This window comes from Oryctolagus cuniculus, chromosome 5 (assembly GCF_051225735.1).
Source record: "Oryctolagus cuniculus isolate XC-2025 breed Fujian yellow rabbit chromosome 5, ASM5122573v1, whole genome shotgun sequence".
In the NCBI taxonomy this organism is placed as follows: Eukaryota; Metazoa; Chordata; class Mammalia; order Lagomorpha; family Leporidae; genus Oryctolagus; species Oryctolagus cuniculus.
The window spans coordinates 148369753-148387865 of record NC_142871.1 but is presented as its reverse complement, the minus strand read 5'-3'; the positions used below and the strand labels follow the sequence as shown (position 1 = coordinate 148387865).

General features: G+C 41.0%; 1 protein-coding gene across 11 annotated transcripts in view; it reads right to left on the bottom strand.

Moving 5' to 3' along the window:
- CDKAL1 (CDKAL1 threonylcarbamoyladenosine tRNA methylthiotransferase) overlaps window positions 1–18113 on the bottom strand; it is a 731906-nt gene that overhangs the window by 333233 nt on the left and 380560 nt on the right. Inside the window, exon 9 of one of the 11 annotated variants that reach the window (XM_089333339.1) lies at window positions 12443–18022. The exons of the other annotated variants lie outside the window; for them this stretch is intronic. Within the exon in view, the coding sequence (XP_089189465.1) occupies window positions 17781–18022 (242 nt within the window). The 3' untranslated portion in view covers window positions 12443–17780. Of the gene's footprint in view, window positions 1–12442; window positions 18023–18113 lie in introns of those variants that run through there. 11 annotated transcript variants of the gene reach the window in all.

Here is an 18113-nt window from a genome sequence, read left to right as displayed (position 1 = left end):
TGTCACAGCGGCCGTTCACTGGGGGAGCCCTGACCTGCCACTAGCAGCAGCCACTTCAGGAGCAGCGCTTCACTGGCAGCCTGCATCAGCGCATATGATATTCAAAGCGGGCGCGGGGGAGGTCATGTGACAGTGCCGAGGAGGACAGCAGCCTTGAGTGTCTCACAGCTTTCTGAAGCAGTAGCATCGCTGGCACTGGAGTCTCTCACCACAGCAGCCGGGAGCCTACCTTTTACATGGTCAGAGCCATCAAAAAGGTGGTTTTCGGTCTGTCACCTGCTGGCACTGGACACTGGGTTTCGTGGGATTCTAGGTGTACGTTTCTCAACACTCTTCAGGACGACTGAGCCAAATAAAACACTCACTACCTGAGGAACCGTATATGTGCCGAATTCTATGTGAGTGCAGTGTGAAGGGGGAGAGGCTATTTGATTACAAAGTTCTCAGAACAGTTATTGCAGGTGAAAAGATCAGAATACGGAGAAAGTGTAATCATGAACTGCACTCCAGGGCAGTAAGGGCAGATGGGCCAGGCGCAGTTCTAGGCACCTGGCATTTTATCCCTGTGTAACACAGGGCACCGTCCCGACAAGTAAACATCGTGCTATCTTGGTCGGAGCTCTCAGGACCACCTTGCTTCAGCTTGCTTGTCAGTAAAATGGGGATAACAGTAACAACTTTCTAGGATGATTGTGGAAATAAAAAGGAAATTAATGATGCAAAAATTGCTTGGCACCAAATCTATTAAACACTGTATTCCCAATAGATTATTTTAAAAAGTGGCATCGCTCTGTTCATAATATGCACTGCAACAGAAACAAGACAACTGTGCCCTAACCATAACACCCCACTGACAAGACAGCGTGCACACAGCAGCTCAAGAACTAAAACAGAAACTGTCTCGGTTACACTTACTAGAATTAGTTTTATAACATGGGCGAGTCATGTGGCCTCCTGCTTCTCAGTGACTACACAGATAAATGCGGAATTTGGTAACATGATCCCCAGCATCCCTCTTGGCACTAACTCTGTGCGGGGGCGACGCTGGGCACCTTCTAATTTCAGTGTAAGCTATTTTGAGCAAACATAAACTAGGAAGAAAATGTTTACAATAAATTTCATTATAAGATCCTAAATATGGAATTATATCATGTGAAAATAACAAAATATTGTATATGATTTATTTCCTAAAACTTGATCTGATTCAATAATTTTCAGGGTGATATCACTTAAGTAAAGTTTGGCTTAGCAGTCTAGTTTAACAAATGTTCCTAATTCTATTGAACCCATAAGATTTAGAAAGAGGAAATGGGTTTTCATTTCTCTGACTTTAGATGTAAAAAAAAATAATAATAAATAAATTAGTCAACAGTGCAAAGGAAGCCACTGTAGAATGACAGTAGCCCATAAAAACCAGCTCACCTTTGAGGAGGACCAAAGGAAGCCTAAGAGGTCATTCTCAGAGTGACAATTGCATCTAGGGACCTCTGCCACTCATTATCTAATCTGCCTAAAATTTCCATTCAGAATATCCTAAGTGGAGAGGGCAACAAAATCATCAGGAACAAGAAGACATTGCAAACATCATAGGAGGCAGAGAGAGAGAGAGAGCGAGAGAGAACGAGAACGAGCGAGCACAAGAGAACAGACATGAACAGAGGAGAATGACACATACTGCATAAACAGGGATCAAGAGAATATGTAGAGGAAGGCAAGCAGGACTGGCAGACATCTACAAATCAACAAGTATCGAGGAGAGAAATAAGTACAGGCAAGCGAAGCCAAACTTAGTCCAAGGAAAAACTACAAAGAACCTAAGCAGCCTGCTTTAGATTGCAGTTGTCACTAACTACTACATATCCAGGAGGATCCTGGTTATCATTCCCTACTCAGAAGTAAAGGAGAAAAGAACTGTTGATTAACAGGATCGTATCATAAAAAGTAGCCACATTTTCATGGTCTTCAATACAGCTTGAGAAACTTGATTTATCAATTCATTACACTTATGACTGAGTCATTCATATAACCCAATATTAAATAGATTTTAATGTGTTTTTAATTACTCTTAAAATATATCTTAAATTAATTAAACATATTTAATTACTTTATAATTAGGAAAAGAGAGCTAATTCATGTTTGTTGTAAGAACTAAAGATAATGGACATTACAAAATTCCATGGAATGAAAATTAAAATAAGTTAATACAAATGCTGAAAGACAACCATTTAGACATTTTATTTTAATCTAGCCTTCCTTCTGTGCATACACTAACACATTATTTTTCCTATAAACGGGATGATATTGTGGTCCTTACTAAAAAACAAAAAAGACATTATCTGAACATAAAACTGAAGACTTTATGGGAGACACAAAATCGGAGCTATTCCGGGAAAGATCTTCCTAATCTCAGCTGTGTTTCCTGAATTACAGATGTTGTCTGAAGCACTTGGCTCCTGAGGTCATGGAGGCCGTGACATGTGGCTTCACTCTCCAAGTGGCTTGGAACAGAAGGGGCGGCCTCCTCTTCCAGGGGTTTGCTGTGCTAACAAACCCCCCACCTGAGCCTGCACCTCCCCATCCTGGGGCCTGTGCTTTGCGTTTCTACTGCAGTTCAGGAAGCAAGCTTCTCTTCGTGTGGAGTCCCATCTGACTATGCCTTTTTGAACAAGTCTTCACAATGGAATCATCTTTCATAACAGGGTATGGATTGGGATCTTCTTGATATTAGGAAGTGAGATCTTACAGGGCTCATAAATCATCAGAACTATACCCTGAATCACGGACTCTAAGCCCTTAAGAAAGAGCCCAGGGGGAGCTGGTCAACCCCTCTGCACTCTGAGGACATGTAAGAAGTTACCAGGAGTGCAGCACACAGTGGCTCTCACCAGACCCTGAATCTGCCAGCACCTTGATCTTGGACTTCCAGTGTCCAGAACTGTGAACAATAAACTCATGTTGTTTGTAAACTACCCCGGGCAAAGGAATTCTGCTCGGACAGTCCAAACAGACTGAATCATTTCTGAATCTAAGAATACTTTAACCTGACTGAGTTGTACACACCAGAGTTCCAAGGCCACAGCCCTCTCTGAGAAGAAAGGTCTGTGAGGAGTGTGGACAGAGAGAGGGGAGGAGGTTAAATGCTGGTGGTCCTTGCCAGCCTTCATTGCAACCATGGCAAAATCTGGTAGTCTCAGTGTTCAACAAGGGGAACAGAAACCTAAATTGCAATGCTAACTGGAAAACGAAAGAACCACTTAATTTGAAGAGTTCACAAATCAAACCCAACTATATTTTATTTATTTCTAAAACCACAAAACTCAAACCATGCCTTTCATTAGGGATTCAAAATTTTCTTTACTTGTTATTTTGTTTAGTGGTGGAAAACAGTCATTTAAAGCAATTGCAAATACATGAATTTTACATCAAATGGACACACTCAAGTGTACTTACTAATTTGTTTTGGCCAAGACTTCCTTATAAGTCCTCTCCCATCCCATTTTCAAATTGCATAAAATGATTTCAAAAAGAAAAAAAGAGCCACTTCCAATCCCAATCTCTTCATTTTTATCCGTCAGTGTTCCCCTTTGGTCACTGCCCAGAACACTGATTTTTTTTTTTTCCCGACATAGCTCCAATGATGCTAGAGTCCAGCTGCAATTGGCAGCGGATCAGGAGCTGCAGTGCAGAAAGGAAAAAAAACATTTGCAGTTTTACCAAAAGGACCACTGGGTATACAAAGCTGATGAAAAGACTACAAGGAATGACTGCTAAAACTGGCGTATTTTCATAAGGGAATCGTGCACCCGATGGATCAATATGGGAAGCCCACTCCACTTTTTTCCAGGAATAACGATGAACAACCCAAGTTTAACAACGCTAAAGAGATGGTGACAGAACAGATTCTCACACCCGCCAATGCTTGTCAATTCTGAAATCGCGAAATGGAAATGACCTAAACAGTGGTGCTGAGCACCCACTGCACGGATGCATCTATCCTGACGGAACTGCCAGCTTACACACAGGGAAAGAATGGAAGTAAGTTAATTCTTTTGACAGATACGTTAAATTCGGAATTCTAAAATGGAACAGTTGGGTAAAGATATGGAGAAAAGGAAGCATTACATTCCACTAGGAAGGAGCCTACTGGGAGCATTTAGGTAAAATTCAGCAAAGTTGAAAATAAACACATTCATTAACCCAGAATTTCATTTACAGACAACTGTTACTTAAAGTAACTCTTACATGTATACAAAAGGTAACACATTCAGGGATGTTCACTTTAATTACATTGTCCATAATTGAAATAATGCAAATACCCATCACCATATGAATGAACAAACTATAAATTCACGTAATGAGATACTAAAATGGAGCTATTAAAATGAGTGAAACACTTTTATGATCTTTGTCATGAATCCCAATGATATCAATATATTCATCCTTGTTTTATAAAAAATAGTATGAATGTGTGTATATTTGTACAATGTTTACATATGAAATGAATATGGCAAAGTATTAAAAATTAATAAATCTGAATATTCGTTGAACTTACACCTTTCTGTATTATTTGAAATAACTGAAAATAAAAATGTAAAAAATGAGTGAAATATATATGTGTGGTATAAAATATATAGCTCTATAAAATGATATGGTAGGTCAAAGAGCAAAGTTGAAGAATGTGAGATTATGAAGCCATATTCCAATATCATAAACTAACGAAACATGCAGTCATACAGAAGACACAACAAATTCATGGTAAGAGTTACATCTGGTAGAGAAGTAGGTGAACAGAACCTGGAAGGAGATGACAGGGAACTTCAACTTTACCTGCAACAATTTCTTTCCTAAAAGCACAAAAAGAATCCAAATAGCATGTGACAAAACTAATATTTATTCATTCTCTGTGAGAAACTCACCAGTGTTGGCTACATTATGTTCCATATTTTGTGTTATTTTTGTCAAAAGCTAAATTTAAAAAGTAACTAACAGTATAAAATTAAAACAATGGTTATTGCTATAAATGTGGAGGTGGTCACTATACCTGAAACACTTCTAACTTTCCCAAAAGGAAAATCTCTGATCCAGAAAAGGAGCCTTTGTCAAGAAGGGTATTGACCAAAATGCTTTAGACAAACAAAGCAGCTTAAAATCTAAGACATTTTTAAAATATGAGAGTTGGGGCCGGCACTGTGGCTCAGTGGGTTAATGCGTTGGCCTGAAGTGCCGGCATCCCATATGGGCACTGGTTCTAGTCACGGCTGCTCCTCTTCCAATCCAGCTCTCTGCTATGGTCTGGGAAAGCAGTAGAAGATGGCCAAGTCCTTGGGCCCCTGCACCCTCGTGGGAGACCCAGAGGAAGTTCTTGGCTCCTGGCTTCAGATCAGCACAGCTCCAATCGTTGCGGCCAATTGGGGAGTGAACAGCGGATGGAAGACCTCTCTCTCTCTCTCTCTGCCTCTCCTTCTCTCTCTGTTTAACTCTGACTTTCAAATAAATAAATAAAATCTTTTAAAAAAATGAGATTTAATATGCTTTTTCTTGAGGCTATATGAGGGGTTAACTACTTTATGTTTTGAAGCACAGCAAAATAAGAGTGTAGGGTATAGACTAAGAGGTTAATTCTTCCAAGTTCTAATATTTGTATACTTATCACTATTAATAAGACCATCTGAAGAGAATGGTAAGAATAAAGTAACTGCTAAAAACATATGTACTGGGGCCGGCACTGTGGCTCACTTGGTTAATTCTCTGCCTGTGGCGCCGGCATCCCATATGGGCGCTGGGTTCTAGTCCAGGTGGCTCCTCTTCCAGTCCAGCTCTCTGCTATGGCCTGGGAGGGCAGCGGAGGATGGCCCAAGTGCTTGGGCCCCTGCATCTGCATGGGAGACTAGGAAGAAGCACCTGGCTCCTTGCTTTGGATCAGCGCAGCGCGCCGGCCATAGCAGCCATTTTGGGGGTGAACCAACGGAAGGAAGACCTTTCTCTCTGTCTCTCTCTGTCTATAACTCTACCTGTCCAACATATATATATATATATATATATACAGATTTCTTAGAATTGTATCTATGAAATACATGAATATCTGTTATGTTCGTACTAATAAAATAAAAATTACATATACTAATTTATAAAACATGCCTAACTAAAAACAGTTAAGCTAAGTTTTTAGCAGATCGATTTATTTATTTGAAAGGCAGAGTTACAGAGAGATGGGGAAACAAAAAGGGGGAGAGAGAAAGAAAGAGATCTTCCATCCACTGGTTACTCCCCCAACTGGCTGCCATGGCCAGAGCTGGGCCAGACCAAAGTCAGGAGCCAGGATCTTCATCCAGGTCTCCCATGTGGGTACAGGGGCCTAAGTACTTGGGCCATCCTCCACTGCTTTCCCAGGCACATTAGCAGGGAACTGGATCAGAAGTAGAGCAGCTGGGGCTCAGACCAGTGCCTATAAGATATGCCGGAATCACAGGTGGTGGCTTAACCCACCTACACCACAATACCAGCCCCAGGCTATTTTTTTTTTTTAAGTTTATTTATTTGAAAGCCAGGGGAATAAAGAGTGAAAGAGAGACATCTTCCATCTACTGGTTCACTCCCCAAATGCCCAACGGTAGCCAGGGCTGGTCTAAATCGAGGCCAGGAGCCAGAAATTCCATATGGTCTCCCAAGTAGGTGGCAGGGACCCAAGTCCTTGAGCCATCATCTGCTGCCTCCAGGGTGCACAGCAGCAGGAAGCTAGATGGGAAATGGAGGTGGCACTTGATTCTAGGCACTCCAATGTGGGATGCAGGAATCCCAAGTGGTGTCTTAAATGCTGTGCCACAATGCCCACCCTTCAGAGTCAGACAGTGAGATCAATAACAGGCTGAGGGGCTGGGACTGTGGTATAGCAGGTAAAGCTGCAGCCTGAGGTGCTGGTATCCCATATGGGCTCTGGTTTGTGTCCCAGCTGCTCCATTTCCAACACAGCTCCCTGCTAATGCACCTGGGAAAGCAGTGGAAGATGCTCCAAGTCCTTGGGCCCCTGCACACATATGGGAGACCCAGAAGAAGCTCCTGGCTTCTGACTTCGGATTGGCCTAGCTCTGGCCATTATGGCCATTTGGTGAGTGAGCCAGCAGATGGAAGACCTCTCTCTCTCTATTTCTCCCTCTCTCTATCTGTAACTCTGCCTCTCAATAAATAAAAAATAATAACAGGCTGAACTAGAAATGACTGTATTGTTCGGACTCCAGCACAGCAATTTAGATATCTATTAGTATACAGATACCAAACAAATGAACTACCAACATCTTGATAGCAATTCCACTCCCCTTTGGATTAGAATGAACTCGGCACACAAGCACATGTCTGAAAGTTGAAATGTTAATTTCTGAAAAGTTTATTTAGGAGACAGAGAAACAAACAGGGGTGAGAGTTGGGGGTGGAGGTAGACAGGGATTGGGAAAGAGAGCAAGTGAACTCCCAGCTTCTTGTTCACTCTGAAAATGTCTGCAATGACCAGGCCTGGGCCCAGTCCAAGTTTGGAGCTGGGAATGCAATCTAGGTTTCTCATGTGGTTGGCAGGAATCCATTTTTTTGAGCCATCACTGCTGTCTCCTAGGGTTTGCATCTTTAGGAAGCTCGAGTCAGGAGCTACTGCCTTGAACTGAACAAACACACTGATGTGGGACAGAGGTTAACCAGCTCTAGGCTGAACTCACATTTCTCTTAAGTGTATTTGTAATTTCAAATCTCTTCACACCCTTTGAATGCTTTGACAAGAACTGTATTATTGGTATGAAATAATGTTAACTTTTCTTCCAGTAAGAAACACTGGGAACAGGTATTGTGGCACAGCAGGTTAAGCTGCAATATGCTGCCACCTGGGACGCCTGCAACCTGTATCTGGGTGCTAGTCAAGTCCTTGTTATTCCACATCCTGGAAGGCAGGGGAGCTGGGTAACAAGGATCCAGCTCAAGTGCTTAGGTCCTGCCACCCACAGGAGAGATCTAGATGCAGTCCTGGACACCTGGCTTCAACCTGGACTAGCCCTGGTTATTGTGGGTACTCAGAGCAAGACACATTGGATGGGTGATAACTTGCCTTCTCTCCTGCTCTCTGTCACTCTGACTTTCAAGTGAGGAAAATAAGTAACCATTTAAAAAACCGCTACACTCATGTACTACTGTACTACCCCTACCACTTAAAATAATCTTAAGTTTGTGAGCCAGCCCTATGTATTTCTTCATTTGATCCCCCAACTTTCATTATCATCACCTTGTAAAATACACAACTAATGTCAGAAACATTAAATATCTTACCCTAAGTCACACAAATTTAGCAAATATAAGAACAGGGATTCATCAGACCACAAAATTCCAATATTTAATCATTACATATTTTACCTGGTTATAGAAGTCAAGCATTTAACCATTACCCTAAATAACACCAGCTTAAAAAAAAAAACTTAATAATGATATGTGTGTAGCCATATTATGGACACACTATTATGCAATGAGGCAAATACAACTTTAACATTTATATTACTTTTTCCCTATAGTTAGGCCTTCCTTACTCAAAAAATCCAGCCATGTACCCCTTAACACATATCCTCTGTTCTTTACTGTGACTGTTGAAAAGCAGTTGCTGTAGGCGTGAGATGGAAATTGAATATGCCAAGAACCATTTAGTTATATGGGGGGAAACCAGGCACAAGGAACACTATTGTTCTTTTGCTCTGAGGCAAGCAAAAGGCCAGTGAATACTCATGGCAGCAGGCTGCCTATAGACTGCATTCAGAACGGCAACTTGAATAAATCATGATTATCTTACTGACTCCAGTCAAAATCCCAAAGAATCTAGCATGTTTTTAAGATGTCCTAATGTGCTCCTTTTGTGATGCCAAGTCAAAAACATCAGCTATTAAAAATGAGGCAGCACAAAGAGCTGCATATTTGGGATCCTTCCAGACCCACCTACAGGGTAATGCTGGTCTGCTCTCAACAGCTGTTTCTACTTACCTGAGGTGAGGCAGGTGCAGGACAAAAGAAGCAAACGACTCTGCACCTGCTCCCTCAAATTCAACTCAGGTAAATCAGTTAAAGTGACCTTTGTGAGCCTGTCACAAGCAGCAGATGTTCAGTGGAGAACCAGGAGGTTTTCATCCACTTGACTTTGCCTCAGTTTAATTCATTCAATTTAACCAATCTGATCAGATTCTATTGACAGATGCTTAAGGCAATTGCTTCCAAAAAAAGTCTGGCTTAGTTAGAAAAGCCCTGTCAAGGAAATAATGGAAAAAAAATCTTACCAGGCCAAGGTGGAAGTGGGTGGTCAGTAAGAGGTAAATGAAGACTTCTCAGAAAGAATCAGTTTTGGGGCCGGCACTGTGGCGCAGCGGGTTAACACTCTGGCCTGAAATGCCAGCATCCCATAAGGGCACTGGTTCAAGACCCGGCTGCTTCACTTTTGATCCAGATCTCTGCTATGGCCTGGGAAAGCAGTGGAAGATGGCCCAAGTCCATGGGCCCCTGCACCCATGTGGGAGACCTGGAGGAAGTTCCTGCCTCCTGGCTTCGGATCGGTGCAGCTCCGGCCATTACAGCCAACTGGGGAGTGAACCAGCGAATGGAAGACCTCTCTCTCTGCCTCTCCTCTCTCTGTGTAACTCTTTCAAATAAATAAATAAATCTTTAAAAAAAAAAAAGAATCAGTTTTAATGTAACAATTGCCTTATTAATTCTGAAGCTTTGTGTAGATGAAGAATGGTTATGAGAATGTGGTCTAAATTTTTTATTAAAGCATACAGGGTTGGTGCCGTGGTGCAGTGGGTTAAAGTCCTGGCCTTCAGCACTGGCATCCCATATGGGAGCCGGCACAAGTCACAGCTGCTCCACCTCTGATCCAGCTCCCTACTAATGTGCCTGGGAAAGCAGTAGAAGATAGCCCAAGTCTTAGGGCCCCTGCATCCACGTGGGAGACCAGGAAGAAGCTCCCGGCTTTGGAATGGCTCAGCTCTAGCCATTGTGGCCATTTGGGAAGTGAACTGGGGGGTGGGAAGAGCTCTCTCCCTCTTTCTGTCTCTACCTCTCTCTGTAGGTCTATCTTTCAAATAAATTTTCAAAAGAGGTCCTGTTCACTTGATTTAATTGTTGACTTCCTGGTGTGGACTATTGAAAAATATATATATATATATATATTTGAAGCTGCATCAAAAAGAACAGAGAAATGGAATCAAAAGCTGATTTTGGTGCGATTTTTTTAAATTCATGCATAATTTATTCATAACATGCACTTTCCATAAACTTGTTGAAGATCCCCCATTCAAGCTGATGGCGTAGTGTAATGAATCCTCATGTCCTTACTAGTCAGTTTCAATAAATATCAACCCATGGCCAAAAGGGCCACATCATTCCCCCACGGATTTTGGGACAAATCTCACATACATTGTCCTACCCATAAATATTTTTATTATTATACATTAGACATTTTAAAAATATTTTTTAAAAGCAACAACATTCAATTTTGTAGCTGTCTTACAATCATACATTTTGGAGTTTGCTTGAATAACAATCCATAAAATGTCCATTCATTGCAAGTTCTTTTAAACTGTTTACTTAGTAGGGTCCTCACTTCCATCTCCACCTCCTCACCACCACTGCTCATCACCTCTTTCTTTGTGGAAGAAACTGTTTTTGTGGTCTAGTAGTTTCTTCCAGGCTGGACTCTGCTGAATGAATCCCTGAGGTGCAGCTTAGCATGTCCCCATGTCTTCTGCACTACCTTTAATCACATTCGACTTCTGGTAAGGTGCCTCTAATAAGAGGCTGTGTGTGAGGGGGTGCGGAAACATTTATTTTTAATAGAGATACATACGTAACAATCACAAGCCACTCCAAGTGCTAAAGATGAGGCAAGAAACAAAAATAACAGTATCTCGAAGGATGTGGCAATGACTAAAAGTAGAGTTGGAAAGAAAAAAAAAAAAAAGCCTGCAGACAAGATTAAACTTTAAAAAGGAGCACAGATAACCATCAAGAAAGCAGAAGAGGCCCATATGCCACAAGAAACAAGCAGGAGGGGCAACAGAGTGGATGCATAAGGAGCGGAGGACGACTGGACCACTCGGCACTGGGCTGTCATTATCCCTGCTAAGGGCAGGCTGTGCACACCCACTTCCCTGCTGCTGACAAGTGACCATGCCAGAGCTCAGGCGAAGGCTTCTGACTCCCATTCAGTTCAAGATCAAAGGCTCTGGAGAGGAGCTGAGAAGAGGAATGAGTGCAGCACAGGACCTGGATTATGCCCCTTTACTCTCCTGGAGAGAAAATCCTTCCGACCTGCCCACGAAACACTCCCTTCTTCCTACACCCTCTATTGCAGCCACCTACAGCACAAGTTAAGCCATGAACTCTGTAGCTAAAATGTCAGGGCTTCAAGTCTGACCCAGGCACCCACTATCTTTGTACCTGGGGACAAATTATTTATCCTCCTTGCCTGTGTCCTCTTCAGTACTAAGAGACAATAACAACACTTCCCACTTTTAGGAGAATTAAACAACCTAATGTAAACAAAGCATTCAAGAGACTCACTGGATAACGGTCACTGATTAATAAGTACTCAACAGCACTATGTCATCATTGCTTTTGTTGTTATTATAGTGAATTACTAACCTATTTTTGGTCACCAGTAAGAAGTAAAAAATCTTACCTGATGTCTTCACTTGCAAGTTCAATGTAATGCTTTCCAAACAAATTGCTATGAATTACCTGGTGGCCCTCTTTCCTGTTGAAACAGACTAATGCCATGATACCCTCTCAAATTCCAAGGCAGAATCTCCAGAGGGTGAGTGTAGGAAACACTTTGATTCAACAGGAGGTAATTCTTTTTTTTTTTTTTAAATTTTAATTATTTAGTTGTTTTGATTTTATTTGAAAGACAGAAACACATACAGAGAGGCAGGGACTCAGAGAGATCTTACATCCCCTGGTTTACTCCCTAAATACCCACAACAGCTGGACCTGGACCTGGACCTGGACCTGGACGGAGGCAGGAGCCAGTACCGTAATCCTTGTCTGCCACACAGGTGATCACACACCTGAGCCATCACCTGCTGCTTTCCATGGCATTAGTAGGAATCTGGAATGGGAGGCAGAGCGGGGACTAGAACCAGGCACTCGGTGCAATCAGAAATACAAGTGTCTCAACAGCATCATCGTGGCTGTGACAAACGTTTGCCCTTACCCCACCCACTCTTATTCAAAGAAATACTGAAGAAACACTTGAGATATCAGGAGAGAAAATTCTGAATGTCACCAGAAGGTTCTGATAGCCACTACTTTTATTTCCCATCAAGCTGCATAAAATTACAACTGCCATTAATGGAAAAATGTGATTTTACCAGTGCTTTTTCTTCCTTGAAACTACATCAAACTGTCTGCTGCACCCTGGTTCTTCCACATTGCTGAGTACTTTTTTTTTTTTTTCCTGCAACACTGCTTACAGCATTCCAATCTGGGCACCAAAGATTTTATTGCTGGAGAGGAAGTTCTTCAGAAGGAAAACCTCCAACAGCAACGTGCATGTTGCTTGCGCCTACAGCTGACAATGAAGCAGAGACGTGCAGGACTAGCTAGTAACATGTATGGGGAGCACGCTGTAAAGCAGCAGGCTTTAACCGCCCCAGGCAAATGCTAACAGGTCCATAAACGTGCAGTCATTTTTGCTACCATGCAGTTCAGGGTTTTTGCTTTTTCCTATCACTACTTTTTTATTTGATTCAAAATTTACATAAAGTGAAACACACAGATCCTAAGATCATTCTGGAAGATATATATACCTGCACAATGCAAAGTACTCCAGATACACAACACTACAGTCCCATGAGCCATCTCAGACTAACTCTCCCCACTCCTGTGCCTGCAGGTAAGAAGTATATTGACTATTTTTCCCCCATATCGATTAATTTTGTCTCTTCTAGAAATTCACATAAATTGGGATCATACTTTGCCAACTTTTATTTATAATGCTTCTGTCATTCAGAATAATATTTCTGTGATAAATCCCTGTTATTGCTTGAATCACTAGTTCTTTTTGATTCCTAAATATTATTCTAATTTGTCAATAAGTTCCCAGTTGTTTATCCGTTCTTTCATTGGACATTTCAAATTTCATTGGATATTACAAATAAAATGGCTATAAACATTCTTGTACATGCTGTTTTATAAAAAATATTTTTCCATTTCTCTTTAGTAAATAAGTAGAATTACTGGATCATAGAACAAGTGGATGTTTACTTTTGTAAGAAGCTATCAGATCTTCCTCCAAAATGTTTGGAAACTGAGTTCCCAGCAACAATGTTCAAGGATTCCAATTGTTCTACATTATTGCCAACAGTTCATGCTGCCAATCTTTTAACTCTCAATGTACGGTAGTATCTTATTGTAATCTGAATTTGCATTTATTTCATGACTGGTAATGTTGAACAGTTTTAATATTCTTGTGGTCATTTTCATATTCTGTTGTGAAATACCAAATCTTTTGCCCATTTAAAAATACAGTTGTTTGTTTTATGATTGAAGTATACAAATTATTTATGTCATGGACATCAATCCTTTGCAAACAAACATATTGTGAGTGTTTTGCCCCAGTTTGTGGCTTGATGATTCATTTTTAAGTGTCTTCAATTTTAACTTTATATTTCAGCAACATTTACTATACTCACAATGTTGTACAACCATCACCACTATTTCCAAAACTTCTGTCATCCCAAATAAACTTTGCACCTTGTTAATAACTAATGATGTTTTGAGAACCTTATCATGTGCTTTTTTCTAGAAATACTTAGATTTCTTTCCCATTTCATAATCAGATTATTTATGTTATTGTTGATCTCTAGGATTTCTTTATATATTCTGGATATCATACTCAGCAAATTTATGAGTTGCAAATATTTTCTCCCATTCTGTAGACTGGCTTTCAGTTTCATGATCATGTTCATTGGTGCATAACTAAATTTTGATAAAATTAAAATTTATCTTTCCCCTTTATGGCTTGTGTTTTTGGTGAAATATATAGAAATCCATTGCTTTTTTCTTATTGTTTTAACACTTATATTTAGATCACTGATTCATTTTGAATCATTTGTTGTATACAGCACAAGAGAGGTTTAGCATAATTCTTTTGTATAGCTGTGCCTATGGTGAAGAGACAGTCTTTCCTCCGTGAATGGACCTGGTACTCTTGTCAAACATTGACTGCCAGAGATGCATGGAGTTTCCAACATCATTTCCCTGAACAATATCTACTCATATGCGAGTATCACAGTGTTTGGATTACTTTAGCTCTGTAGTGAGTTTTGAAATTAAGGAGTAGAGGGGGCAGCACCATCGCACAGTGGGTTAATCCTCTGCCTGTGGCATCAGCATCCCATATGGGCGCCAGTTCTGGTCCTGGCTGCTCCTCTTCTGATCTAGCTCTCTGCTGTGGCTCTGGAAGGGCAGTGGAGGATGGCTCAAGTCCTTGGGCCCCTGCACCCATGTGGGAGACCAGGAAGAGGTGCCTGGCTCCTGGCTTCGGATCGGTGCAGCTCCAGTTGTTGCGGCCACTGGGGAGTGCACCATCGGATGGAAGACCTCTCTGTCTCTCCTCTCACTGTCTGTGACTGTCTCTCTCAAATAAATAAATCAAAATCTTTAAAAAGAAAATTAAGAAGTAGGAATCCTCCAATTTTGTTCTTTTTAAAGACTATTTTTAGCTACTCAGGACCCTGCAAGTGTCCATGAACTTGCAGATCAGCTCTGTTATTTCTATAAAAGGTAGAGGGAGAGGAGAAGCTATGAGAATTTTGATAGAGATTATGGTCAACTTGTTGAACACTCTGGATAATGATGATTTTTTTAAGGTTTATTTTATTTATTTGAAAGGCAAAATTAAGAGAGAGAGAGACAGACAGACCAACCGATCTTTCACACACTGGTTTATGCCCCAAATGACCACAATGGAGAATCCAGGAGCTTATCCTATGTCTCCCATGTGGGTACAGGGGTCCAAGGACTTGGGGCATCTCCTGTTACTTTCCCAGGTGCATTAGCAGGGAGCTGGATCAGAAGTGGAGCAGCTGGGACAGGAACTGGGGCCCATATGAGATGTCAGTGCTGCAGGTGGCAGCTCTACGAACTACACCACTTCCCTGGCCTCAGTAATGATCTTTTAGTAGCATTAAATCTTCCTACCTCTGAGGATGAAAAGTCCTCTAAAATTTATTTCAGTAATGTTTTGCAATTATCAGTGTACAATTCTTTGTGGTTAAATTCAGTCCTAAGCATTTTATTCTTTTAGATATTATAAACAGAATTGCCTTCTTAATCTCCCTTTTAGACTGTTCAACTAATTTTTGTGTACTGATGTTATACAACTTTGTATAATTCATTTCCTTGCTCTGGTAGGTTTATGAAAGTTTTTAAAATTTTTTCTATATGTCATCTGTGAACATAGTTTCACTCTCCCTTTCTAATTTGGATACATTTTACTTCTTCATCCTGTCATAACTGTTCTGATTAGAAATTCCAGGACACTGCTGAAAACAGTGGTGACAGCAGGCACCTGATCTGAGCGGGGGAACTTTCACTCAGTCTTTCACCAGTGAGTATGATGGCAATTGTGCGTTTCTCAGAAATGCCTTCAACTGTGCTGCTGGGGTCTTCTATTTATAGCATGTGCTGTGTTTTTTTCACGATGAGATGTTGTAACAAATGTCTTTTCTGCATCAATTAAGACGAATGGGTTTCCCTTTTGTTATGTTAATGTGGTGGGCTACAACGATGACATTTCTTGTGTTGAACTACCCTTGCATTCCTGGAATAAATCCCATCTGGTGAGGGTTATAATGCTTTAAATATGCGAATAGATGTGATTTGTCAATATTTTTGCTGAGTGTTTTGCATCTGTATATATAAGGCATATTAGTGTATAGTTTTATTTTGATGTCTGTTTCTAGCCATAGAAACTGGGTATAGCTGGGCTCAGATAAGTCTGAAAGTATTTCCTTCTCTTTTCTTTTTTCAATGAATTTGAAAAATAAAAAGAGTATTAACTTTCTCTCTCTCTCCCACCCTGGCTGTTGTGGACATTTGGGGAATGACCCAGCAGATGGAGGATCTCTCTCAACTCTCCCTCTCTCCCTCCCTCTCCTCCTACTCCTCCTCTCTAAACCTCTCTTTCAAATAAATAAAAAATAAAATCTTCTAATAAGCATTTCAAAGTAAGATGCAGACATCAATACACTTCACCCCAAATACTTCAGCAGGTACATTATTAACTATGAGCTGCCACTAGCTATTTATGGCTGTATTTAAATTAATTAAAATTAAACAAAACATACAGTTGCTCAGTCACACTGCACACTACCTCACTAGCCACATAAAACTCAAGTTTCCCAGTTACTCATAACTGGCGGCTACCCATTCATCGGAGGGATAGATCTTCATATTTATGGGTTCCAGACACATTCAAGGGGTGGGAATTAAACAAAGTATATTTAGCAAAGGGTGAGAATCTTCATTCTTAAATTTTGCCTGACACATGTGGGAAAGGGGTATCTGCCAGGAATGAGTCACATTTGTCTGGACTAAAATGCAACTGGGAAGACGATGCGCCCAGACAAGGGGAAGAGAGACTCAAGCCTCTGCAGTTCAAACCCAACTCACTGCTGCTTCAGTCCACATGCAGACACCTCCTGAGACTTAAGTTTTGCTATTTCCTCCAGTACACTTTTAGTCCTTTTGAAAGCAGTGCAGGTGGGAGCATACAGCAACCTATTATCAGACCCCATGTAATACTTCGCATATCTAGCTCAGTGCACAGCTCATAGATGACTGCGGGCGCCAAGCCTACAAAGGATGAGGAGAGAAAAACGATCACACAGAAAAATTTCCACACAAAAGAGAAAGAAATCAAAGTGACAAAGAAATGAATACCCATCAATATGGAATATAAAAGACACTACCTTCCTGTTTTGAATCTTGTTCTTAATAACACACAAAAGAACAACTCAAATGTGATCGATGATACTCAAATGTGATCGTAACACACTGTCTATATGTATCCAAACACAATATACCTCATAAATATGTACGATCATTATGTCTATTAAAATATTTTTAAAAGAACCCTGTGGGAATGAGAGGAAAATATTATGAGAAAAGAATACATTACAGTAAGTCTACGTGAAAATGGAAAACCAGAACTTACATTGGTTACATTCTCACAAAAATCTGTATATATTTACAGTGGCTTTATTCATAACTGCCACAAGGGATAATAACTTAGGGTCTTTCAACTGATGCACAGAAACAAACCACACATCCCCACAAGGGAATACCACTTGGCAATACAAAGAACAAGTATGCAACAAAACGGAATGAACCTGAAACACAATAATGCCAAGTGATGTTTGCCAGACTGGGAGAACTTGCGGAGCACGGAAATACAGCCCCCCACCCCGTCCAAACAAGTGCACTTTTATAGATTCTCTGGCTGGGTGGGTTACAAAGAGAAAGCAAACCAATGTACTTAATGCAAGTGTTATAAAGCTGGAATTAAGTGGTTAAACCTTAATGTTTTCAGTTGACTATGATGTGACAAGAAGGAAATTTTAATGAGTGGTATAACTATGCTGTATAGTGATTGTAGTGGTGGCTACAGTTTCCAAAAAGACTACGTTTTAAAGTATATGAATAGGCCGGCGCCGTGGCTCAATAGGCTAATCCTCCACCTTGTGGCGCCGGCACACCAGGTTCTAGTCCCGGTCGGGGCGCTGGATTCTGTCCGGGTTGCCCCTCTTCCAGACCAGCTCTCTGCTGTGGCCAGGGAGTGCAGTGGAGGATGGCCCAAGTACTTGGGCCCTGCACCCCATGGGAGACCAGGAGAAGCACCTGGCTCCTGGCTTCGGATCAGCGCGATGTGCCGGCCACAGTGGCCATTGTGGGGTGAACCAACGGCAAAAAGGAAGACCTTTCTCTCTCTCACTGTCCACTCTGCCTGTCAAAAAGAAAAAAAAAATAAAGTATATAAATAAAATCAAATGTTTAAAAACTACTTTGGAAGCAGAAACAGGGGATTTGAGATTGCA